General features: G+C 40.5%; 2 protein-coding genes across 5 annotated transcripts in view; one reads left to right on the top strand and one right to left on the bottom strand.

Annotated features, from left to right (window-relative positions):
- thsd7bb (thrombospondin, type I, domain containing 7Bb) overlaps positions 1–10,177 on the top strand; it is a 195,005-nt gene extending 184,828 nt beyond the window's left edge. For 2 of the 4 annotated variants that reach the window (XM_083557751.1, XM_083557750.1), the window contains exons 25-28: positions 879–961; positions 1,052–1,238; positions 1,393–1,480; positions 2,059–2,926. In XM_083557751.1, coding sequence (XP_083413877.1) covers positions 879–961; positions 1,052–1,238; positions 1,393–1,480; positions 2,059–2,140 — 440 coding nt within the window. In that variant the 3' untranslated portion in view covers positions 2,141–2,926. Of the gene's footprint in view, positions 1–878; positions 962–1,051; positions 1,239–1,392; positions 1,481–2,058; positions 2,927–9,464 lie in introns of those variants that run through there. The other 2 variants (XR_014536237.1, XM_083557752.1) reach the window with 2 other exon arrangements.
- Positions 1–18,628, bottom strand: part of slc4a10a (solute carrier family 4 member 10a) — a 352,554-nt gene that overhangs the window by 277,799 nt on the left and 56,127 nt on the right. The window lies entirely within an intron of this gene.

Here is an 18,628-nt window from a genome sequence, read left to right as displayed (position 1 = left end):
AATTTGTTGGTTCCTCTCCATAGTTCAAGAAGAACCCATAATTATCTCTGTAATAACTTCAAATGGATAACTAGTTGGTTCCAATTTTTTTTTTTTATAGAATATTTCCAATAGCAACTGAAAAGGGCATGGGCAAAAATGATGGCACCCCAAAGCTACTATTTAAATGCACAAGGCAATCAGTGCAAATACGAGGTGGTATCAAAAAGTTTTGATACGATGGCATCTCAATTCGGAACGGTGAGCCGGGAAAAGGTCCGGAGGAGCCAAATCTGGCGAGTAGACTGGGAAGTGAGATCGTGTGGATTGTTCTCCGATGATCATCATGCACAAGTTGCCGAAGGTTTTTTTAGGGGTCGAGCCCGTTCGAGGTCTTCCTGATCTCTTGTCGTCTTCCAGTGACATTCCGCTCTTCAAGCCACTCAAAACACCTCGGACAGCACGATACATCGGTGGAAATGCACATGGACAAAATCGCACCAGTTAGCACCATTCGACTCGACACTTTTTTTGATACCACCTCGAACGTGATTTCTATATAGCTCCCAATAAGACTTGTGCACCAGTCCACAATCAGTCCGACCCACTCTACATGAGCAAACTGCTCCAGCGGGGTCAGGGTTCAATGTTGGCTTCTCCAGACTTCATATTTCAACTCTTAATACAGATATTGGAAAGGATTCGGATCAGGGCTTATAGAAGGCCACTTCAGAATTCCGTATTGGTGTTTAAGCCGATCCTTTTCGCTGTATGTTTTGGGTCATTGTCCTGTTCGATTTCTCCTTCAGCTGCGACTTTAATCCCTAAATGTAATTTCCAACCTTAATTGAAAGAGTGAACGATTATAACAGTGATGTGATTTAAATTTTTTTTTTTAGGGGGCTGTTTTGCTCAAACTAAACCCTCCGGTGTGCATCAATGCAGTCCACCGTGTACCAAGCCCTTCTCCTACTGTACACAGGTAACCCACTGTGCCGTTTTGATACTTTTGTGATCCGATATAACAAGTGATACAACACAAGCTGCTTCTTTCATGCTTTTTTTCCATCAGAGTGAGACGTGCGGCTGTGAGAAGGGCTTCACCGAGGTCATGACCTCGAACGGCTTCTTGGATTACTGTACGAAAAGCCCAGGGACGGACATCAAGAAAGCGAATGTGAAGAGAAGCGGAGGGCGTCTGAGACGAACGCACCAACAGAACGAGAGCAGAGCCTGGACTCTGCAGCCTCTCGGCCCAGGTGAGGAGGGAAAAAGTAAAGTGTCTCCTACCAATGCTTTGTGTTCTTGAGACGAGAGAAGAATTTGTCTCAGAAAAGCAGCTTTGTTTATTTCTCCCTGATCAGCAGCTGAGGCTAATTAATATAAATCTTCCTTCCCTGTATTAATTACTAGATGGGCGGGTCAGGCTGTGGGTGTATGGACTTATGGCAGGCGGATTCATCATGATCCTTCTCATCATTGCGATGTCCTTTCTATTGTGGTAAGTGGTTTCATGTACGACTATCGGTATTAGCACTGTTTTTTTCAAGGTCAAGCTTTCTAATGTTATTTTCTTTCCTGCTTTCTCATGATTACGACTTAATTTTCTCTTGATCTCGACATAAAAGTTGTTCAGCATAAGACCATGTTTGAGAGGCAGCATCGTGGGTAATATAACCGTAACCATTTTTCGGCAGCAGGCATGTAGACGTGCCTGTCGTTGCACGCGGAGAAAATTAAGTCAAGATCATGAGAAAACGAGAAAGCAAAAAAAATGATAACGCTTGACTTATTCTCAAACCTCCGTAGCATTCGATATGAAACTGACCCAATTTTGGAACCAAGTCTTTAGAAACGTCTATGTCCAAATGTCTATATGTCTGTCGTCACCTAAAGTTAAACGTTGCCATATATTTTATTACAAAGATTAATATGCCATTAAATCCCTCAAATGTAAAACAGAACCAGGGACTGTCTATTTCAAAGCTATTTTACAGAACTTCCTAATACACGTCTGCCCTCTAGTGGTGGACATTGGAAATGCATGAATTTTCAGGTCTGGTGTGTGGATTCTTCCAGCAAAAACCCTAAGGATGATCCAAACTCCTGCAAGACCCAACGGGCTGTAGCACTGGCCTACGATGGAGATGCAGACATGTGACTCTTCTGTTCTTGACGAACTCCAGCTTATGCAACTCGGAGACCTCCTGAGACAGCAAAAGCAAAGTCATTCCAGCTGCAAGAACTGTGCTGTTTCAAACCAAGCCCTGTGCCTCTACATGCAGTGTGTGTGTGTGTGTGTGTGTGTGTGTGTGTGTGTGTGTGTGTGTGTGTGTGTGTGTGTGTGTGTGTGTGTGTGTGTTTTACAGAAATCTACAGTGGGCAAAACAACAGCTGGAGAATGACCAAAATGAAAACTTTTGTTTTGAATGTTTTTGTCAGAACAGAGACATTTTACGCACTATGTTAGTGCAGAATCGAGTGTTTTGTTGTCTATATTGTAAACTTACTTGTTGGTGTTGTGTGTGTTTTTTTTATTATTGTTAATTTGGATTAAGAATTCTGGCTGATCAATCTTCTCGACGCTTGAACACTATTTTTGTGATATGTTTCACAAAACTTTCCATAGGAATTAACGGGAATAAATTTAAATAAACTGGGTATTTACCAAAATTACAGGTCTATACCAGGGAACTTAAGTGTAGTGGGGAAAAAAAAATTATCTTGCAGGATAAGTTTTGGTTAAAACAAGCGGATTAATGCAATTTGTCCCTGCGAATTCATCGATTCCACTGAGGCCACGCCCCCTGCATACACTCTGCGTTGCTTTATTACATAACGCACATCATTTCTTGAATTCTGCACAGGAAATAATGTTAAAAAAAATCTCCATCTTGATGACTATTCACCTAAATGACATAAATATTACATACATTTATGTTTAAAACGTCCTGTGTGTGAGCTGTTTTTGTGCAAACAAAATACTAACTTATTTTTTCGGCTTCTTCCAGTAGGGGTCGCTACAGCGGATTTTAAACACACAAAATGATACTAACAATAACACAAAAATCTAAATCTAAATCTAAAAATCTGTATTAGTTTGCATGCGTGTCGGCTTATGAGCAAAAAAATGCGTGTATATGATGCAGTTTATATACATTTCCCCAAATTTCTAATTCATTACCATACATTCCTGGTAAGTTTCCAAATTGGAATATTTTCCAAATTCCCCCAAATTTTATTCCCATAGAAAGTTTTTATCATTTTTCCCCCTCTTTGCAAACCTGTTCGTAAATGTGTCCCGAACGGTTGGAAAATACATTTCGTCCCAGAACGTTTTTGGGATGAAGCCCAGAGAGAGTGCTGGCCGGGATGAAGTGACCCGAACCAGCTGCATCTTCTGCTAATTCATTTTTTAGTCAATTAATCCTGCAGATTTTCTCTTGTCTGCTCTGCTACATGCTACTGAGATCATCTGTCATGTTCGATTAGTCCTGAGCAGCTGAGCTGGACCAAACTCAAACTGATCTTATCCTGAGAACATCAAGAATCCACGTGGTGAGATAAAGCAGGGTGCACGAGTGTAGAAGTGACAGTAGGTAGTAATATAATGCTTTCAACATATACTATATAATATATATAGACTATAGGCACAAAAGTATTGGGACACCTGAATTTTCCAGCTGTGCGGTTCTTCTTTAAACTATTAGAGACACACAATTGTCTGTGTTGACGGTAGCATGAATACGTCCCTTTTTCTTGTGCACTTTTCTTGACAAAGTGCACAAATCAAGCTACATGGAGATGGAGTAGAAGATCTGAAACCCAATTGAAGACGTTTGGGATGCAGAAGCACATGTCTAGTGGAACATCTTCCCAGGAGAGTTGAGGTTCTTATAAGATGGAATAAAACGTTCAAAAAGCACAATTGTATAATGAAGGTGTCCACAAACATTTGTGCATATATTTGAAGTCCACAAATTTCGGAAATAAGTAGCAGGTTTTCTGGATTTATGGATGAAAAGACAATATATTCTGTCTTGAATGTAACCATGGGTCCAGTTTTCAAGTCTGTAATTAATAAACTGAGAGTTTGGATAAAAAAAGAATATATGACTCCGTCCTTCATCTGTATTCGGCACCATGTCGGCACACGCAGCGCCAACAAAGACGTGAAAGCAGAGCGTTCGATCGCGAGCGGTCTGATGACTCAAACCCCAAACTCCTAAAGTATTCGGATTCGCCAGGCGTCCAAAAACGCACCAATTGAGGTCCGCGATAAGCCTTGGCCACGCGCAGATATGAAATTGGGTACATTGATTTATGAGTTCAGGTTTAAAATGAACCTATTATTCTCCAGAAGAAGAAGAAAAGATAATGCTGAGGGCTATTTAGACATTTTATCTGGAAAATGAGTGCACACAAGATTAATAATTCACTTATTCCCAACATACTTGCACTTATCTTTCACAAATCCTGCAGCGTCATCAGGTGCACAAACACACACACATTTTCGACCTTTTTTTTAGGTCTAAAGTGTAAAAAAAAAAAATTATAATCTACACCAGGTACACACACACTCTACACTTTGTGGTAGAGATTTCTCCTTCACCTGTCCTATCTTCTAGGACACTCTTCTTCTCCGCTCCTCTATCTCTCCTCTCTCCACGTTGCTTTTGAGAGGAAGCACTCTCTTGCTCGGTGTGTCTCTTATCAGATGAGATAAGGCCGTGAGCTCGGGTCCTAATAGCGTCTCGGCGCGAGGCGAGATTCTTCTCACGTGTGTGCGCCTGAACAAACAAACACATCATCAAGCCGCTGGACCATACATCATTCCTGCACGGCGACGCCGCACCTTAGCACAAAAAAAAAAAAAAAAGAGCTCTTTCATCAAACCAGGGGTTTTCTCGCTCGAGGACGTCGTCGCAACACTGGGGAAATTTCCCAGCAAACAAGTGCTCATCAATCTTTCAATCTTCATAAAGGCGTCCTTCTTTTACAACACGTTCAATTACTGCTTTTGATTGCTACGCTATAGGGCCAACATTTTCTAGACACCCGACTATGTGCTTTTGGAACCATCCCATACATTTCACACGGAATTCCCATTTACTGTTATAAGAAGCTCCATTCTTTAAAAGATATTCGATTTACGAGTTTGCTAGTGGAGCCACGAGGGTTTTAGTAAAGTGATGTTCAGAGCTAAAGATCTTCCACTCCAACCCATTTCTTCTCGAAGCTGGCTTTGTACGCAATGCCATGCTAGAGCAGGTTTGGTTCTGAAAATTCCACATCTAAAGACATCCCATACAATTGTCATAATCCGAGGAAGAACCGCATATGCCTGGAAAAGACTGGTGTCCTAATACTTTTGCCCAATAGATCACATGTATGCATCACAAATTAAATCGAGAAATGAAAGAGAGAAAAAAAAAAACATACTGGGGCAGAAATTACACTGCCCCATGCTCCCTCTTGTGAGCATTTTCAGAAGGAGCGCTGGACAGGAGCGTTATTGAGAGGGTTGCCAAATATACAGTATTTACACTTTTTTTTTTTTATAAAAAATGCTTTAAAATATTCTCTGCTGCCACCAAGTTCTTGTTTTAGAGCAAAGGGTCACAAATGAAATCTCCAAAAAAATTTAGTTAACTGCCAGATGTGCAGTTTTTAATCTAAATAGGGTTATTTATATTAAATCTATAATAAAAATACAGACAATAATGAATCACATATATGATGTACATTTATGCAAACAATAAGATGTGTAATTATTTAATGATGGAAAATAATGCTACTGCAAGTGGATAGGATGTTGAGTTAAGGCCAGGGTTGCTTTTATATATATATATATATATATATATATATATATATATATATATATATATATATATATATATATATATATATATATATATATATATATATATATATATATACTTTAAAATTATATATTTGTTTGCATTATTTGGCTGCCAATATGATCTTCTTTTCTAGCAAATCACAAATGAAATGTAATAAATGTCATAAAAAGGCATATTGAACGTGTTAAAAAATATTTCAAATGTAAGTAGACGGGAGATTTAATGACAAGTTTGGAGATTTTTTTACTTTTTTATTCATCCGGCACGATTTAAAGCAAATATACAATAAAAAATAAAAAAGCAGTGGATTCTGGGGAGGTTCATGTCCGTAAAGTAGAAATGCGTTTTCACCACGGTGACAAATTTTCAGCCGAATACTGCTCATTGTGGGTTGTTTACCTTGAGGAGGAGAAGGGTAGCAGATTTTAACCTTCTGAGATTCATTAAACCAACAAAACACTGCTCTGAGCATCATGCCGTGTAAAGCAACAAAGAAAAAAGGTGAAGGGATTAACACACACACAAAGTTTATTAAGCCTCTTTTCTACCTTAGCTATTTTATCCAGTGTGTGTTTGTGTGTGTGTGACTGTGTGTGTGTGTGTGTGTGTGTGTGTTTGTGTGTGTGTGTGTGTGTGTTTGTGTGTGTCTGTGTGTGTGTGTGTGTGTGTGTGTGTGTGTGTGTGTTTGTGTGTGTGTGTGTGTGTGTGTGTGTGTGTGTGTGTGTGTTATGTGTTATTGCGCATCGGAAATTATGTCTGCCATTTCCTGCACTATTTAAAGTGCTCACCCACCGGGGTAGACGTGACTATACTTTGGTAAGTATAACGACAGGAAGTAAGGAAAGATGGAGGTTTTGACAGCTGGACTTCCAGCCAGGTTTTTGGGCAAAATGTATTATCCACATACAGAGAACTAGAACGTGATCATTTGTATACATCTGAAGGATGGTGCAGAGTTTGTTGAATGTGGCTGCAAAGGTTCAGGAGCGATAACAGTTCAACTGCTCTTGGAAGTAATCTGTGCTGCTGCAGTGCTGTTTCTGTTGCAGAGCTAAATCTGTCCCTAAATGTACATCTCTGGCATCAGGAGAACCTTTCTGAACCTCTTCTTCCCTATGAATCATAAATATGAGATCTATTATCTTAGTGACTGGTTGCTTTAAAACCTCAGCATTTTTTTTTTCACCCTCTAATCAAATCTCTCATTTGTTTTCAGCATTGGTTTAATCAGCCAGACCGGTGCGCATGCCAGCAGAAGTTTTCCGGCTCGGGATCAATAAAGGTAGAGGCCTATTGACAAAAGCGCGATAGAGGCCGGCCGTCTGAGCGACTCGTCTCTGCACGGCCCTATCGATTTCATTTTCCCCCGAATCCGTCTGCCCAAGGAGGCGGCCTTGCACCTTTTGAATTTCATGCGGCCTCCGACAGGCGTTATCAATCAAACATGGAGAAAGGCCAACCCTGGCTATGAGTGGGTTTTGCTGTCCAACCAGGACAGGTCATGGGAATGATGGCACTCTCCGGAGGATGTTTCACACAAACATTGACAGACGCTTTTTTTTATCATCCTTTTAATGAAGGTTTGCTATTTTTTTCCCCAACCTTCTGCTTCAGATGTCTTTTCACTACAGTAGAATGCAGTAGGACAATTGCTCAGTCATTTTAGATCCTTTTAGATTCATCTAGATGTTTGTGAGACAGGAAAATAAAGTCCTGAATGGCCACAAATCTCTACTAACAAAATCTTGTGAATCATCTGAGCAAATGAAGAGCGAATGGGGTCTAAATGTTAAATGGGCTGTTCAAAAAGCACATACCGATCTTATGGTCCACAAGCATTTGGCCTTATAGTGTACTATTAAACATGACGTATTTGTTTGACGCTTTTGCTTCACCGTGAGCGTCTTGAAAGCACGTGAATCAGATTCAGTGGATTCTTACACCGGTTTCCTGGATTCCCTTCTAATTCTGATCTCGAATACACATTTTGGCATAAAACAATAAATCGGAAATAAATGTATTCTCTGAAATTCTATATAGATTCCATTTCTATTTTAATGAGATGTTTCATTAATAATAATAAACTCTGGATTTACAGCTGCAACAAAAACCGCCCGTTGCAACCACTGGATCGAGACCTCCTACACATCCTGCATTAAAATAACATGCTTTTTTTTATATCTTTATTAAACAATATTTAATCCTTTAGAGTTCTAACTGGGGGGGAAGAAATACAAAAGAAAACTGTGAGGGACCTTATAATTGTCCTCCTTCAGCAGTGAAAAAAACTTCCATCAAACATTTTATGTCGCTGCTGCACAACAGTCGGAGGAATTTAAGACCATTCTTCCAGACCTTGTATTGAGCCTGATGTGACAAACCATTACCCCTGACATTTTCTTGCTACGTGTATAAATTCATTGTTCTCTCCAGATTTTGAGCGCTCCAAAATTAGCCCCGTGCTGTGATCCTTTTCGTTATCGGACTTCAAGCTGAACTGGAATCTTAGTTCACTTAGACACCGCAGAGTAAAATGGTACCGGCGGGGGAAAAAAAAACAAAAAAACGCTGCTGCGTATCAAGTTTGCAAAAGATCACCTTAATGTTCTGTACTGAATTTTATTTTTTCTTTTAGTAAAAACCTTTTGACACAAGTTGACAACCTTTTGACACGTTATATTTAAAGCAAAGCGCCACTGCCCACCAAAAAACGTGAAAAATGTTCTTTAAACCATGACCCTACAAATCGCTGGCCTGTTTAATAAAAACGACTCATTCATGCACTTATCTGACCAACCAATCAACATCAGCGATGCGATCCGTCCGGCGGTTAAAGTATACAAGTGGATTCTATAGAAATGACTGCTGTAGAAGTTCTCTACAGGTTACCTCTGCGTTTTAGTGGCACGTTAAAAAATACAGGGGTCGACTCTAAGGACGGTTACATTCTCATGCTATTGGAAAAGGAGAGGTGTTTCTCAAGTCTAGTCTCTAAAACGTTATTCTCGCAGAGCTACGTTTTTATTCTCGTCATTTCGACTTTATTTTTAGAGGCTACCGCGTCCGTCTCGTAATTCATTAGTCGACAAAGCACACAAACCATGTAGTTGAGTTAAAGTAGCGCTAGATTCTGTAAAATAGGACTGCATTTAAAGTAATAAGTGCTCCCTTTAAACTTTCACCTGAAGAAAACGTACAAAAGTGTTTGCCTTTGAATGGATCCTAATTTATTACGGCTTCAATGTTCCTGTTATCGTTTTTGCCACAAGGCTCTTTGTTAATCAACTCCGTTTATGTGAAAAGACTGGAATGCGACTTTAGGCACATTGAGCTATTAATGAAATGATGATTAATCAAACACTGAAAAATCACACAAATAAGGTCAAGGGTGTTGTGGCGAGTTCGAGTCAGGAGTTTCTTCCATTGGCGCTTTGACGCTGATTGGCGGCTTGTTTGACCATTTAAGTTTTTATCCTCAAAAATGAAAAGACTGATATCGCGAAATGTTGAGCGAAAAGTAAAAAATTTGACTTAGAAATGCAGCGAAGTTCAAGTAAAAGCCTCACCAAATCTAAATACTTTAGTAAAGTACAGATACGTGAAAACGCTACTTAACTACAGTAACCAATTACATTTACTTTGTCCACTGCCTTCGTAATTTCAACTTTATTCATCTATTGCTACGACTTTAATCTCGTAATCTTAGATTATTTTGTTTCAGTTCAGTTCAGTTTTTTTTAGTTTCACTTCAGAGGTGAAGGCTAAATGGATATAAGCCAAGATGTCAGCCAACTAGTTTATTCGCAATATCACTAATCAGAAAAACAGTAAATATAGTTATGGCTATAGCTTCAGCATTAAGAAAACCTGTTCTACCGCTCTACAGGTTCACGTGAACCTCCTGACGTCTGGAGGTTCACTGTGTGCTTTAATGTCCTCCACGTGATTGGATGCTTGAAGTGTTCCTATTAAAATGACCAGTGAGTCTAAGTACTGTGTATACTGTGTATAATTCCCTGCTCGCGTGTACGATTGTCGTTTGAATGTCCAAATAAAAAAAATGCCTCACTGAAAGAAAGGAAGCACGACGATAATTTAAGCCCCAGGCAGCACAGATCACGTCACGTGCGGGTATTATATTCAATAACGTGTGAAGCGTTGCACGTGTAGCATTTAACGCTCCGACGCCCCTTTGTCAATTCAACCTGCTAATGGTGTCGTCAAAGCAACAACCTTGCACGAGGAGCCAGAGGGAGGCATTACGCTAGCTAACGGTGTCCTACCTGTGGAACGATGTTCTCCTCTCTGAGCTTTAGTGCCATGTATTCCGGCAGCTTCAAACACACAGAGAATGAAGTGGGCCATAAAAAGAAAACAGACACATTCTTTCAATTCCTCTTCAAACGGTTGCATAAAATTCCCTGTTTATTTTCTATTTAAAGCATCCAAACTGCACAAAACGGCTACAAATGAAAGGCAATGCAAATAAATCCTGCAAAAAAAATGCTAACAAGCGAAATGTGTGGGGGAGGTTTGAGTGAATCAGGGGTTGGCAAACACAATGGATTCCCAAATCCCATGCCGGATTTGATCTTCCCGCTTATGGTGCTGGGAGTTTCTGTAATTACAGCAAATTGTCGAGCTGCGAGAGTCCTTGACCCACTTCTGACGTCTTATCGGCGGCGCCAAACGCTCGCTCCGACTCCCGCTCTCTATCTGCCTTTCTCCTTAGATTTCTTCATTTAGCCAACGGAAAAGGAAAACTTCTCTGAAATATTTGACTTGTGGGTTAAAAAAAAAAGAAACTCGAGTGTGTAAATGCGTGTTTTGTGAGATAGACGATGGACACATGCCCAGGCTCTTCAGGCAGAGAAAACTCTTTCCAGCAGGCGGAATTACTCTGGCCCTCTCTCTCTCTATGTCACATTTGGCGCTCCGGGCCTGGCCTGGCACAGCACCTCATCATCTTCCTAACCCAGACACAATTCAGTACGCCGCTGCAATCCACTTTGTAATGCGAGGCTTTAAGTGCAGCCGCCTGGAGGGAGGCTGCGGCCACATTATATTTTCACTTGATCCATTTCTTTCCTGAGAGATTTGATGGTTTTCGCTCCGGGTGATGTTCGACGCTCGAACATCTCTCTTTTAATGCCGCGCTGTGAAAGCGAGCGCATCCTGACACGTCCTCGTGAGGGGGGGGGGGTCGCACCTAGCTTTGGCTTGGACGGCTGATCTGTACATCTTCATGTCATGCCAAGGCATCTTTATAGCAATGTTGAGTTTATGGTGCAGGACGTCTTCAAAATGTTCTCCTGAAAAGGATGATGACCCCTTTTTCATCGTCGGAGTCTGTTGACCAGAACGACGCAATCTAGACTTCGATATTAAAAGCCTTTAAAGAGCAATTGGAGCTGATGGTGAAGTGGAAAAAAAAAACCCTAAAAACTACAAAAAAAATGCCATGATTCACATATGCACACTTCTTCTTGAGTGCCAGCGAGCAGGAAATGCTCCTAAGGTTAATTACAAAAACTATCAGTGCTTTCGCAAGAGCTAAAAAAAAAAAAACAGCTGAGCACTCCCAGCCCACGGTAATCAACAGACTAAGACACAGCTTTAACAGAGAACATACATCAATGTCACTCGGCTCCTCGTCTCCAGAACTACCGCTCCATACCCCTGTCGTGATGCACCGTGACCTGCGTGCTAAATATACCTGCATCTTAGACAGGAAGTGACTTCGCATCGCGTTGTGCTGTTCCATAATAAATATATGTATTGTCATTCTGACAATAAGTCTGTACAGGTTAATGTTCCAGAGCGGAGCATGTGATCTGCAGCCAGCCTGCTTCATAATGAGTCCGGGCTGAATAGATAGCAAGTCTCTTGACATTTTTTCACTGTAGTTATTTCTCATTGATTAGGACCAAGCGCTGCAGCCTCATGTAGCAGTATATTTGACTGTACAAACCAGAGTTAATAAGCACCAGCTGTTTTTTTTCCCACTGGCTAAGAAAAAAGTCCTTGTGCACTTCTCAGGCTGCAATTTGACAACACCATCTATTCTCTCCTGATTGCGCAGATAAGGTGCGAGCTATTATTCCTGTTTGTCAGGCATTATGCTAAACGTGCTTTTTTTTCCCTCAGGGAAAAAGGCACACCCGGAGCAAAGAGAGTCTCTGGCAGTACAGTCTGTAAGTGCTATAGATTTATCTATTCTAATGAAAAATTCCCACTGCAAAAAGTTCTTTGATTTTAAAATGAATCCTTTGTTTTATTTATGTACAGATTTAACTAGCGACATACACCAGTCGAAAACACACAGAGACTTAAACACGTATATTTTATGAGGGAAAAACGTAGTAAGCTCTTACACTGTATGCAAACTCTGTCTGCAAGAAACCATTTGCAACAGCTGCCGATGTACTTATGAATTTCCGTGATCCCTGTGACTGTGCGTGCATCCTGGTGCTGCCATCTGTTGGACTATTATAAAAGTAGTGTGAAAAAGTGGAAAAAAAAAAGAACATAGAAATACCGGGTTCCCAAAATCATCATGACACCAAACGGAACTTTTGCTGTTTCCACACGGACGGTTTTAATTGATGGATGTGTGCATCATGGTCGAAATTTGGTTGATAGTAAGTAAAAGGTTTAATGATTGAAAATAATTTTTCGGGGTTGGTTTATTTATTTATTTTGATATCTGAGTAATGAAACGACGTTGTGAATAAATGTGTGTTGCAGTGAAGGTTTTAATTTCGTTTTAATGAATTTATTTATGAAATATACCGTAATTTCCAGACTATTAAGCGCACCCATATATAAGCCGCACCCACTGAATTTGACAAAGATTTTTATTTTAAACATAAATAAGCCGCACCTGTCTATAAGCCGCAGGTGTCTACATTGAAACTAATGAACTTTACACAGGCTTTAATGAAAGACAGTGTCTGTTACATGGTGTAACGGGTGAAATATGTTGTGGCTCCTTTAAGAGCAGAGCGGCATTTTGGGAATAGCCTGCTGCCGCATTTTTCCGCTATTACTGCATGTGTGCAAGACCGAGGAATATGTCCTTATTATTTTCTGATGCTGATTTCTAAGTTTCTTTGACTAACCAGTAACGCTGTTGCCAAGAAAAATAAAAAAGCACGAGTTTTGGAAACCTGTCTGTGCTTATATGATTTCTGTTGTAACTGGAGTTAGCGAGCTCTCCCTTCACCCAGACTCAACGCCTTACAACGGCTTGTATCTAAGCAGTAGCCGACTAAGAAAGTCATTGTTCACTGTCTTCCTCCTTCCTTTCACAACTATTTCTCTCGAGAGTTTATCTTTTGGCATCATCGTGCGTTTAAAAAAAACGTTTTTTTTCTCCCGATGCCGTGCAGCTCAGAACACAGGTAAAGTGCGTTTTTTAATTTACGTTCGGAAATGTCATTGGTCTAATGTTATGTCGCTCAGTTTTTTGGCTTGAAGTTTGTGAAACTGGGAAAAACCCAGGAAAAATCCATAAATAAGCCGCTTCGTTGTGTAAGCTTGGGAAAAAAAGTAGCGGCTTATAGTCCGAAAAATACGGTTTATATATTTTTTTTTATTATATATATATACATATACTGTATATATAAATAATTTGTGGAGATTTGTGCTCTTAGTAAATTCAGGTGCTAATGTCAATGTTTAGCTCTATAGCAGATCTTCCACTTTTGGGTCTCCTAGTTTTTCATCCTGGTGCATCCAAAGACCTCCTATAAAATTGTGTACCTCCAACTTTGTGGTAACAGTTTGGGGTGAAAATGATAAACATATGTCTGGAATATCAGGTGTCCCAATATCTTTCCTTCATATATTGTAGTTATGTATGTATTAAGTCCTAAAAAGAAAACGATCATATCAGAACTGTTCTTTTACATACAACCAAACATTCACTTGACTGATGAAACTGTCAGAAGTCCAGTGTTTTACTTGGACGGCAATCAATCACGAATCGTCTTTTAATGTCAATTAATGTATCAGTCTCTTCACTTCATTTGATTTGTAGGTTGTAATTAAATGATTGTCAGTTATGAACTTTACGTTCAAGCCGCTCCACTGACGCGTAGTGGCAGTGCCAAGTGAATTATATTCTCCTGTGATTGAGGGGATGGTGAACAGATTCCTGGGAGGATACTAAATAAATGTGTGTGTGTAAAAAGGTGATCGAGCAAAAGAAATATGGATGTATATATGGTGTATATATGCTCTATGACCGCTTATAATTTTCCGGAAGCTTTTCCTGAGTTTTTTTTGTTTTTAGCGAGAGCCATGCAGAGCCAGTGCTACACTGTTTAGAATTTGCATAGCGCTGCATGCACACGAGAGATTGTCCTGCAGCCGTGCAGTTTTAATGTCACATGGAAATTAAAAGGCTTTTACTTTCACCAGAGGGCTGAATTTTAATACAGACCCCTGCCAATACACTGGAGATTCGGACAGGTGACAAGGTCAGTAAGTGCTGATTAAATAAGACGGGGAGGCAGCAGGGGGGGAAAAAATACAGAACATTTTTATTTTACACCTTTTAGTAGTGGAAATGAGCTCTGGAAGCTTGTCTTTTCTCCTATCCTTGAGCCAATATTCAATATTTATATAAGTGCAAAAGTGTTCAGACACCTGCCTGCTCCAGCCACGTATATGGTTCCTCCACTACAGTTACAGATTGTCTTTGGATGTGTGTAAGCATGAGATTTTCACTTTTGCATTGGGAGGCCTAAACCTATTCCAGCATGGCAATGCTCCTGTGCACAAAGCCATCTCCATGATGATATGGTTTAGATCTCAGATCTCCTGCTATAGACCGCAAATCTTGAGGAACATCTTTCCAGAAGTGTGGCGGATATTATAACAGCGAAAGGGGACTGATTCATAATGGAATGTGGTGATGGTATTTGACCTGCACCAAGACATGACCTTATCAACCCCACTAGTCACCTTTGAGATGAATTGAAGCGCTGACTGATCTACTACAGCCACAAATACAAGGTTGTTGGGCTTTTTTTTCTTTTTCTGCTTACAGAATCTAAATACACACTGTAATAGATCCCTGCAAAGTGAAAAATAGTTACTTCTCGGGTTGTCAGCAGTCAACATGTTCGTTGGTTTCTTTCAAATCTGGAATAACTGGTCGCAGCCGGAGAAAGGTGTTATGTTGCGGACAGCTTTGCTAACATTTCTGACCATGGTGTTAACACCACTCAAATAAAGCTCAAAAAGCTAAAGTAATTACATACACTTTAACAGAATTAATTAAAAAAGGATGATTGTTGAGGGTGACAGATGTATAGACTTTCATACAGTCGTTATCTAATCAGCCAATCGTGTCAGAGCAGCGCAATCCAAGAGATCATGCAGATTTCGTGTAAAACGTGAAGGTGTGAAAATTCCCGTGGGATCAGCAGTTTCTGAAATACTCAAAGCAGCCTGTCTGGCCCCCGACGACTAGGCAGAGGAGGAAGTTACTACATTTTCCTCTTTTTGATGTATGATGTGAACGTTAAATAGAGTTCTCTGCTTGATTTTATACATAGTGCTGCTGCTACTTGATTGGCTGTTTGGATCACTTCAAAATGTGCAGATGTTCCTATTAAAGTGGGGATCGAATATAGCAGGGATGGGATTCACTGACTTGCAGAAGTTGATGGCGTGATGCATCGATTTAAAAAAAATGACATATTGGCATCAGTAAAAAACGATGTATTTCTATAGAATTATTGGCGGATGCGCTTTGATCATTTAGAAAGTGATCAAAAATTTGTGACCAATATTCGATATGCGGATCGATTTCCCGTCGCTAAACTGTTTCTCGAGCGCGCTGCTACTGCTACTGCACATGGATATGACGTATCACATCACCACGGAGACCGAGGCGTGTTCCGAGAGTCACATAGAATAGAGATTGACCTGGCAGAGGTAGAGCTGCGTCTTCCTGGAGACGCAACAGGAAAAGTACATCTGGTTGAATTTTTCATTTTTTTGGCTTTGGCTTGGATTCTTAATGGACTCATGCCAGTGAAGTTTGAGGACTGTTGCCAGTTACAGATGTAACATGGTGCTGCTAGCTTTATTGCCCTCTTAAATCTACAGTTGGACATAACCCAGTTGCCCTTCTTTTGAACAAGCAACCATTAATAGAGCTCCTGTTTAAAACTCTAGGGTCTTCCATATGGAACATTTCTCTGAACCAAATCATTTGGAGTTTGAGAATTTCGAAGAACTTAAGTACTGAAATGCTTGGTTTGCTTGTGCTGCTCAGTGGTGATGGCTTTGCTGTAAGAAGCCTGTACCCCTGATGTTCTAGCTCTGTAGAATAGTAAGGCCACATGGTGCAGGCCTGCTAAGTGCACCTGGCATCATACAGAACCCAGACTATCAAAGATCCAATCTATGTCCAGACCAAGATATCCCACTGCTAAGAATAATGCTTAAGCCGGCTTCTCCCAGAGAGGGATTAGTAACTGCATGGAGATAATGCGCCAATCCGAACAACACAATAGCAAAAAAATGCCTATGCATACCATTAACACAAGACTAAGTTTTGCAATTCATATACAAACAGCAGAAGGTTTATCTGGTAAAGCTATGAAAAGATTTTAATAAATTAATTCTGATTAAATGTTGAGCACTATATAGAACATCTCTTCCAGACAAAGCTAAACTAAGGAAGGAATATAAAACGGAAGGCTGCTCATTGGTCTTTAAGGAGGTATCTGTTTAGGTGCATAACTTTCAATGCTTTAACATTAGTAGAATTAGCCACAGGAGATATGGAAGTGACCAGAGATGCTAAGGTGGACTCGAATTCCTCACTGGGGAAGGACCCTCAGTGGCAGTTTGACTAGAGAGGTCCGTTCAGCAATGCGATTAGCATACTGTATATTTACACCAAATGCAAGGCAAAGCGAACAAATCAGAGCACCATGGGACACCTCAAGCCGGGACAGCATGACGGAACGAGTGCCATAGTGAGCAACAACAATAGTTCATAGTCGACTGAGAGATGGATAACAAGGTAAAAAGCTTACAAAGGAACCAGCCATGCGGTATTCCACATTCGGAACGTTTGGCTTCAATTGTACGACGAGTGCAGGAACATAAAAGCAAGCACATGACACGATCCCCGAAACTACTGGGTATTTTCACCCGTATAAATTCTCGAATCGGTATTATTTGGACCTGTGCCGCTGTAACGGATTTGGAAAGTAGCGCCCACGCAGAGATTTTTGATCTTTATCCTCGTCCCTTGTCCTCCTGTAGCTCGAGAGAACGCAAAAACATGTGAACTAGCTCAGCAAATTTCCCTCTACCTATAGTCAGGCTTTGAGATGAAAGAGCAGGAAGCAGCGGAGGCCTGTCAAAAAACTGCTGCCTTCACAGTGGTGTGCGCACGTTATCGGGGCGGCGGTGCCAGGATTTCTTTTCTGCTTCTTCTCTTTTCCCGCCGATCATTTTCCCGTTTTTTTTTTTTCCCCTGACAGATAGCTGCAGCAGAAAAGAGAGAGAGACGAGTGAATATATACAAATATGTGATGAAATGCGGATGAAGGTCGTTCTTCAGGAAACATCTGAGATTTTTAAAAGCAAAATACTTACCAACGTATGGAGTATTTCCTCTTTAACAAACCCAGCATGCCTTCTCCAGTTAATGTGTCTGAAATAATTCATACCCACAACCCTTTTGCTAGTATTAATAAATACTTGGTTTTCAAAGGAAAGAATGCCAGAGCTCTGTTTTGAGGCAGAAAGAAGTTCGACTCCCCCCCACCCCTGCTCTCATTCGGCCACACACCTTGCAAAAAATGCATCCGACTCTTTGAACTGTTACTTCGTTTGTTAAGTCGTATAGCTACTAAAATACGCATGAAAAACATGCTGACGTGGTTTCAGTCCAGTACAAATGTCCAGTGATCTAAAGTCTTGTCCTCATGATCTGCTGTACCATAAATAGCCAAGAAATCTATTAGTGCACAAAAGTCTAGCAAGTTGGCCGAAGTCCTGTTTTATCCTGACGTTGTGCCCAGGCTAGACCAAATATGGAATGAGAAACCATTCTTACCTAGCAATGTCATCCTTCTTAAAATGACAGTGAGACATAAAAAGGAAGACATCGTTCAAAATTCAGCAAAGATGTGGAATGAACTTTGACTTCATGTACCTACCTTCTTCAGAAGTACTTCAATTGTGTTCACTCTTATAATAGGGCATGTGACAGTGATCCGAATCTAACCAATGTTCCTTGGGTCACTGTGAAGGCTGTTGTCAAGTGGAGAAAGTGAGGCACCAGTGGCACAGAACAGAACATTCCTCCAAAGGACAAGAAGAGATCCCTTCAAGAAGCCTGCCAAGAATCCTACAGTTACATTAAAGGAGCTGCTCAAATACCTGGCATGTTCAGGACATTCCCCTCAGGTCAACAGACTCTCAGATTCTTCACGTGTTTGGACTTCAGGGTGTAAAGTGACTAGACGAAAGCCTTGTCTTTCTCTAGAAAAACATGGAATGTATTACAAACTAATGAGGCCAAAGGTAAAAGATTCTTAGCATAATTTTGGCGCACACACACACACACACACACACACACACACACACACACACACAAAAAAAATGGTGAAGCATGGTGGTGAAGGCATTATGCACCAATACCACAAGCATTATCCAATCAGTGCTATCGAGCTCTTGAAGTTACACGATATGGACAAAAGTTTGTCTATAAAATTCATGTGCCTTTTGAACATCCCGTTCCACATTTA

This window comes from Silurus aristotelis (assembly GCF_946808225.1).
Source record: "Silurus aristotelis genome assembly, chromosome: 13".
Taxonomy (NCBI): Eukaryota; Metazoa; Chordata; class Actinopteri; order Siluriformes; family Siluridae; genus Silurus; species Silurus aristotelis.
The sequence above is the reverse complement of the archived record's forward strand: the minus strand, read 5'-3'. Positions and strand labels throughout refer to the sequence as shown.